The sequence below is a fragment of the Cottoperca gobio genome, chromosome 3 (genome assembly GCF_900634415.1).
Source record: "Cottoperca gobio chromosome 3, fCotGob3.1, whole genome shotgun sequence".
Lineage (NCBI taxonomy): Eukaryota > Metazoa > Chordata > Actinopteri > Perciformes > Bovichtidae > Cottoperca > Cottoperca gobio.
This window is the reverse complement of record NC_041357.1, coordinates 13125886-13133121: the sequence shown is the minus strand read 5'-3', so window position 1 is coordinate 13133121 and position 7236 is coordinate 13125886. Positions and strand designations below refer to the sequence as shown.

General features: G+C 41.0%; 1 protein-coding gene across 2 annotated transcripts; it reads left to right on the top strand.

The window, feature by feature from the left end:
• The first annotated feature begins 207 nt into the window (after window positions 1-207).
• slc24a5 (solute carrier family 24 member 5) lies at window positions 208-7223 on the top strand. Of its 2 annotated transcripts, XM_029461396.1 has the most exons (10): window positions 208-528; window positions 1994-2041; window positions 2385-2564; window positions 3501-3584; window positions 3836-3939; window positions 4064-4164; window positions 4622-4905; window positions 5014-5223; window positions 6134-6235; window positions 6519-7223. In XM_029461396.1, exons 1-10 carry the CDS (start codon window positions 525-527, stop codon window positions 6839-6841), a joined length of 1440 nt encoding a protein of 479 aa, XP_029317256.1. In that variant the 5' UTR covers window positions 208-524; the 3' UTR covers window positions 6842-7223. The 2 variants fall into 2 exon arrangements, with proteins under 2 accessions (XP_029317256.1, XP_029317248.1); XM_029461388.1 differs by lacking the exon at window positions 208-528 and having other exon boundaries at window positions 1854-2041; window positions 5017-5223.
• The last annotated feature ends 13 nt before the right edge of the window (window positions 7224-7236 follow it).

Sequence of the window (7236 nt, the reverse complement as noted above, 5' to 3'; positions counted from 1 at the left end):
ACATTGCTTCCCCCCCAATGTATTGTGAGTCTGATGCTACTATTTTACTATGTTCTATTTGCATTTAGTATTTCATTTTGTGGATATGGACTCAAAGCACCTTATGTATGTTTGGAAGTGTTGAGAATATTATAAACGGGGCTACTTACTGGTAAAGTGATGAATACTGTTTTATTATATTCATCTTTCTTTTTACATTAGTGGACATGGACCTGGCCCTAGATCATCTTCTGGTAGATCTTAAGTCTGTGAAGTCCAATGGGGTCTGGAGGAGGAGAAGAAGAAGAAGAAGAAGAAGAAGAAGAAGAAGAAGAAGAAGAAGAAGAAGATCTGCCCAGGCAGCTATAAATGTGTTTGCATGTTAACTGAAAGATCATAGTGTGTGTGTATCTCCGATCCTCGCTGAGGTCTCCACATGGCAATAGGACAGAAGCTGGCCGTGCAAGTTGCCGGGAGAGGCTGTAGGTGGAGGTGCTCTCCAGACACCGCTGACATTCCTCTGCTGCAGCTACTCCTCTTCCCAGATGGGTAAACATTTTTAAATAACTCTGTCACACTCTGCCATACTTTGCCACACAGAGTCACACAGAGCCACACAGAGTCACACAGATACGATACAAGGTGCACATCAACTCGTCAGTAGTGATACACTCACATACTCTTTTTATGACCATCAGATCAGTTAAAAATAATAATAATATATTCACAACTCACTTTTCACATTGAACAGGTGCTCTTTTATTAAATAAACTAAGCGCTTATGTTATTTATCTAATTAATGTGCACATTTCAGTGTTTACTTTCTTTACTCAGTTTTGCGAACGGCGGGGCTTCGCTCCCGACACACACACACACACACACACACTGCGCATACACTTACAGTCAGAGACAGAGCGGAGGAAAGGAGAGGAGGGAACTAAATAGAATCCGTGCCACGCATCCCATGCACCACACGCACCACACGCATTCAGTGTTGCCAACTTGGCAACTTTCTCGCTAAATCTAGCGACTTTCCAAACCCTCTTGGCGACATTTTTTGTCTAAAGCTACTAGCAACAAATCTGTTATTGGAGACTTTTGGAGACTTTTCTGGTGTTTTGGAGACTATGACTTATCGTTCTGCAGTTACTGTCCCCAACGAGCAGCAGGTGCTGCCGTGATTTAAAAAAAAATTAAAACATAATATATATTTTTAAATGAGTATGTTATTTTATATATATATAACATTTATACCGGGGCTGTCAATATATCAGATTTTCATTGCATAATTATCGTGGCAAAAATGATTATAACTATATACGATAACTATATAATCGCAATATAAACAACAGTTGTATAAGTGTCTCAGGATTGCCTTTACCACTTATGAGCCAAACTCTGCGGAAACAGCTAAATCAAGGCAGTATAATTTCTCTCACTGACTCAAACAGGCTCAACATGACAGAAGTCTGATATGTTTGTAGTTCTATAGTAGTACACCACCTGACTCAGGGTTAGGGTTAGGGTTAGGCTGTTACCACAAAAGAAAAGGAAATGTCAACATTTAATAATGTGTGTGTTAAGGTGGTTTAATCAAGAATTAGGCTACACCCCTGATGCGCCTCAGGCTGGAGTGTGTTCAAGTCGACTGGAATGACTTGCAACTCGTGATCCCCCATTCTTAGCTGCGCCAGACCTTAAAAGATGCTTCCCCCCCAATAATCTCTCTCTCTCTCTCTCTCTCTCTCTCTCTCTCTCTCTCTCTCTCTCTCTCTCCACGCAGCTTGTAGTGTAGTGTTAGCTCCAGCTTCAGCCCACATTTAATCTTTTGCAAACTTGTTTGAGAAAAGAAACATATGACTCCTTGGAATAATTTCTAATTTCACTTTATTGACTCAAATGACAATGAATAAGATTACAGCTCTGCAGAAAAAGAAGAGAAAAGATTTTATACCTTACTTTCTAGGATTTGTAATATTTTTATATTGCACGGTCCATCTTGTATCATTTACAGCACAAACCACTCAGGAAACCCACTCTACCAGGGTGCGCCGGGCTCTTGGTAAGAAAATCATATTTGTATATATGTTATTACTCAGCCTACTTTGTAGTGTTTTTTAATCTCCCACACTACTCCTAGATATATTTGTTTTAGTATTCTAATCTGTGTGTCATCATAAAAATCACGGCTCATTTTCATCTTTTATAGAGTATGGGTAATGAATTGTGTGCGGCCATCAACTGTGACAGTGTTTGTTCCTACTAATCCTCATGTCTTGTTGGCATGAATTACTGTGTAACTGCCATTAAGAGTTGAAACAATCTCGCCGCTGTACTCCAGCAACAGGCTGGTTGTTTGGGGTGGCAGATTTAGTTACTGATATGCGTGTCTCCTGCTGTTTCAGAGAATGAGACAGAATGCATCTCACCACAGTCCTCCGAGTTTCCTGCCGGCTTCTTCACGGTGCAGGAGAGGAAGGATGGAGGGCTCGTCATTTATTTCATGATCATTTTCTACATGTTTCTGGCTGTCGCAATAATCTGCGACGATTACTTTCTGCCCTCCTTAGAAGTGATCAGTGAACGTAAGTGACATGAAATATCATTACATCATTACATGAACTGTAATACACTGTAGTTATGGGAACACTGAGGGTTTATAAGATTACTACTAGGCAAACTTTAAAGGATTAGGGTGTACAGATATTGTAGGACTCTTAAGGATACTTAAATATGTGGACAGATTGTGTAAAAGTCCATTCATGTAATATACTTTGTATGTTTACCGGATTGGACAGCGTTTCAGTTGGATTTTTAATGAATGGTAATAACTGTGTGGTTGTGGTATTTCCACTGTGTTTCTACTTGTACTTTAGTTGAAGATGTCTGTACCTCCATCATCAGTTATACTAACATTAAACACAATAAATGTTTTTTTTCTTCATTGATTAATCTGTTTATTATTTGTTCAATGAATCAGTTTAGCCAATGAAAAGTCTCACAAAATAGTGACAAATGCCCAACACAAGTTCTGAGAGCCCAAGGTGATGTCTTCAAATGTGTTGTTTTGTCTGACCAACAGACCAAAGCCCAAATATATTCATTTCAAAATGATATAAAATTGAGAAAATCAGTAATTGCTTACTTTTTAGAATTGAGGACCAGCAAATATTTAGCTTTTTTTGCTTCCTTAAATGATAAAACAATCAAATTTGTTGCCTTTAAAATATTTCCGTGTGAGTAATCGATTAATTAAAAAAATATTAATAAGATGTAAACTTATAAACAAATAAAAGTACAGGGTGTCAACAAATACCATGCCTATTATGCAATAACATACTTGCGACACAGCCCTACAATAAATATTACAGATACGAAGCTTCAGTTATCGTCGCCTGCTAATTTCTGAGGTTGTACTTTGTGCTATTGTTGAATTGGATTGCGTCTAATCAGGTGTTTCTATTAATTTGTACATACCATGTAAATTGTCATGTGTTCTTGGTGTTTCTTGTGTCTCTCAGGTCTGGGACTGTCTCAGGATGTAGCAGGAGCCACATTTATGGCAGCTGGGAGTTCTGCTCCTGAACTGGTCACAGCTTTCCTGGGTAATCATGCATTAATATAACAATGCTGATGATGACACCAGCATCATCATCACTGTCACCGTGTCCCTTCTCAACCCGATGAACTGTAACTCCGCCACCATATGGGAACAGGAAGGGGCCGTGGCTTTTTGATTAGGACATTTGTTTTACTCTCAATTCTGTATTTGCTTTCCAGACATTTCCTGTAGTTTTGAATCAATGCCTCCACATTGTCTCCGTCCTGAAAGCTAAAACATCCTTATGTGCGTTAGGTGTGTTTGTGACAAAGGGAGACATCGGGGTCAGCACCATCGTGGGATCAGCAGTCTACAACCTGCTAGGAATCTGCGGGGCATGTGGACTCTTGGCCTCTATGGTACATTCTGACACAATCACACACTCGTAATATTCAGACAATGATTACCCCACCTATTATTACTTGTACATAAGAGCGGCGCCTACATTTGTGTTGTACCATTTATTTGTGTTTCCTTTATCAGGCCGGGCGCCTCACTTGTTGGCCACTGTTCAGGGACTGCCTGGCATATGCCATCAGCGTTTCTGCTGTTATTGCCATCATTTCTGATAACAAGGTGTACTGGTGAGTGTGCCTCGGGATCTGGTGTTCATACCTTACCACACCTACAAATACAGCTGTTTATTGCGTCTTGTGAAACTGAGAACAACAAATGAAAACAGATCATAAAACAAGTACAGTACTGTGACATTTATTACTTAAAATAAAACAGTTATAAGAAGTAACCAAAAGCATGGCTTACAACAAGTTTGTGTGAAAAAGGGACCTTAAAAGTACAAAAAAGCCAACAACTTTTAAAATAAATACATTAAATTAAAATAATAAAATTCATTAACAACTCCCAAAATAATTCCTTAATCTATTGATTTTTGTTATTTAAAATGTATTTTAAAAAATCACCTGATTTATTAGATATTACTGGAGCTTTAAACCGCCCTCTTCAGCTGATGGAACTGGCTCAGATGTTAAAGTCACATGACCAAGAATGAATGTCAATGCTCGGTGTATGTTTTGTTTACAGGTATGACGCTGCCTGTCTGCTTCTGGTCTATGGCGTCTACATCGTGGTTCTGTGCTTTGACCTTCGCATCAGTGAGTTTGTCCTCAGGAAGCTGAGCCCTTGCTGCACCTGCCTGGGCAACGGATCTGTTGAGAAGACTGAGACACAGACTCTGATGGGCTGGGGCAAAGAAACCAGTCTGCGAGTCCACAGTCGCTCCAGAACAGACAGTGGGATCTTTCAGGACGACTCGGGATACTCTCACCTGTCCCTCAGCCTGCATGGACTCAATGAGATTCCTGAAGGTAAAATAAAATGTTTCCATTATTTTCAACACAGTGTGTCCACCTGAAGTCATCCACTGGCTTGTTGCACGACCCCACTCATAACATGTTTGTCTGCTTGTGTTCCAGCAGAGCATAAAAGTGTGTTTGCCGTGCCGGAGAGCGACCTGAAACGCATCCTCTGGGTTCTGTCTCTGCCCATCATCGCTCTGCTCTTCCTGACTATCCCTGACTGCAGGAGAAGGTTCTGGAAGCGATGGTTCATGATAACCTTCCTCATGTCGGCCGTCTGGATCTCAGGTTTCACATACATTCTGGTGTGGATGGTCACTATTGTCGGTAAGATCTTTGTTTTAACTTTGGCATTCTGAGATGAGCTTGTGTAAAATCTGTACATTCCCTCAGTGTCTTCAGTTTAGCTGCAGGTGTGTCACGCACCGGGCTATAGAGCCTTTATGTGTGTTTGAAACTTGTGAGAAAAAACGTCTGATTTGCAGAGTAGAATCACATGTTGGTCTGCTGGCTAATTCCTGAGATGCCATTGTCCTGGAAACGTAAGAGGGGGGTTATTGTAGCTCCAGTGAGCCATGTGCGTAAACCAGGATTACTGCCTGCTTCACCCTTAAGGAAACAGTCATGTGAGCACTGGGTGTATATACAGAAGTACCCACAGGCACGGGTCCAACAGCACATAACTGACCTAGGATCATGCTGAAAGGACAGCTTCATCATGTGACGGTGGTAGGTCTACTGAAGTATAATGAGATTATTATCCCGTAGTTGTCAGATAGACTCGCATGAAAGGAGTTCAGTCTTATGAAAAAGACATGGGGACGAGCCAGTATAACTCGAACGCAGTTTGGTATTGATAATGTTGGAAACAATCCCGTGTCTGTGGCTCAAAATATGTGGTTAATATTTAGGTACCACTGGAGTTTATGACTAACAGAAAATATGTGATCCCATGATGGACTCCTATCAGTCATAGCTGCCATTGGAGATAAAAAATAATTGTTTTTTTAACACAAGTTAAGTTAGTGGCTTATTGAAATTTTCTCAGGTAGCCAGGGTTATGCTTCGGGAATCTGGTCTCATGACATCAGTATTTCTACAATCCTGCTACGACTGTGGCTCCAGTGATTATTGATTAACCCTCTAGCAGCAGTTAAGATCAGCTGATGTTCTCTCCCTAGCTTGATGTTGTTGGAGGGCGGCTCTCTCTCATTGTGGGTTTGTATCATGTTTACAGGAGAGACCCTTGGCATCCCTGATACAGTTATGGGACTCACTCTGCTTGCTGCTGGAACCAGTATACCTGACACCATAGCCAGTGTCATGGTGGCCAGAGAAGGTAAACACCAGTGTCACGATTCATCCCCTGCAACTCACAGCAGTCCTAGATCTAGTTTGAGGCCAAGGCATAACAAAACAATTCAAATTAAGTGTAAGAGTAATTTGCTTCTGATGAATTTCTTGAATACCCAAATGTATATACATGTGGAAGTGGAAACTATGGTTTGAACATTCACTTTGCTGAATCAGCCATTTCAGAAATGACAAGATGATTTACTTAAATACTGGAATTGTGTGTGAATAGAGACTAAGATCCAGTATGTGAACGTTTCTTCTATCAGGGAAAGCGGACATGGCCATGTCCAACATTGTGGGCTCTAATGTTTTCGACATGTTGTGCCTGGGCCTGCCTTGGTTCATCAAGACTGCCTTTGTGGACACCGACAACCCTGTAGAGGTCAACAGCACCGGACTGGTCTTCATTTCCGCAACGCTCCTCCTTTCGATAGTCTTCCTTTTTGTAGCTGTTCACATTAACGGATGGAAGCTGGACTGGAAGTTGGGACTCGTTTCGCTCTTCTGCTACATCATGTTTGCCACTCTGGCCATCTTGTACGAGCTGGGGATTATTGGGAATAATCCCATAAAACTGTGCAGTGACTGAGATCTGATCTCCCCAGGACTGAAGCCATATTATCAAACAGACTCAAACAGCAGTCCAAAAACACAAAAAAAATTTAAGCAAAGGACGCATGGCCACATACAAAGATATAGTGCCATGGAAGAGTGTGCTGTCATGAAGAGGATGATCTGCAGTTATAATATAATGTATATTTCACTTGTGAGTTTGTGTGCCAAAGATCATTCACTTGTGTTTGTCAGATCCAGACCCGCCTCATACAAGGACCCGTTATCAAGTTCTGAGATGTCTTCTGTCTTACTCAAGGCCCATAAAGAGAAAATGGGCCGACACAGAAGTGACTGCAGAGTTCAAATGAATACAGGACTGACGAGTCCGAGTCAACAAATAAATAAAACTAAACTCATTTGGCTGTTTCT

Excerpts from the sequence above, each read along its gene's own strand:
- slc24a5 (XM_029461388.1), top strand. The coding sequence starts at position 1,879 with ATGACAATGAATAAGATTACAGCTCTGCAGAAAAAGAAGAGAAAAGAT. Across the intron at positions 2,042-2,384 it reads CAGGGTGCGCCGGGCTCTTG|AGAATGAGACAGAATGCATC; the intron begins GTAAGAAAATCA and ends CTGCTGTTTCAG. Across the intron at positions 4,165-4,621 it reads TCTGATAACAAGGTGTACTG|GTATGACGCTGCCTGTCTGC; the intron begins GTGAGTGTGCCT and ends TTTTGTTTACAG.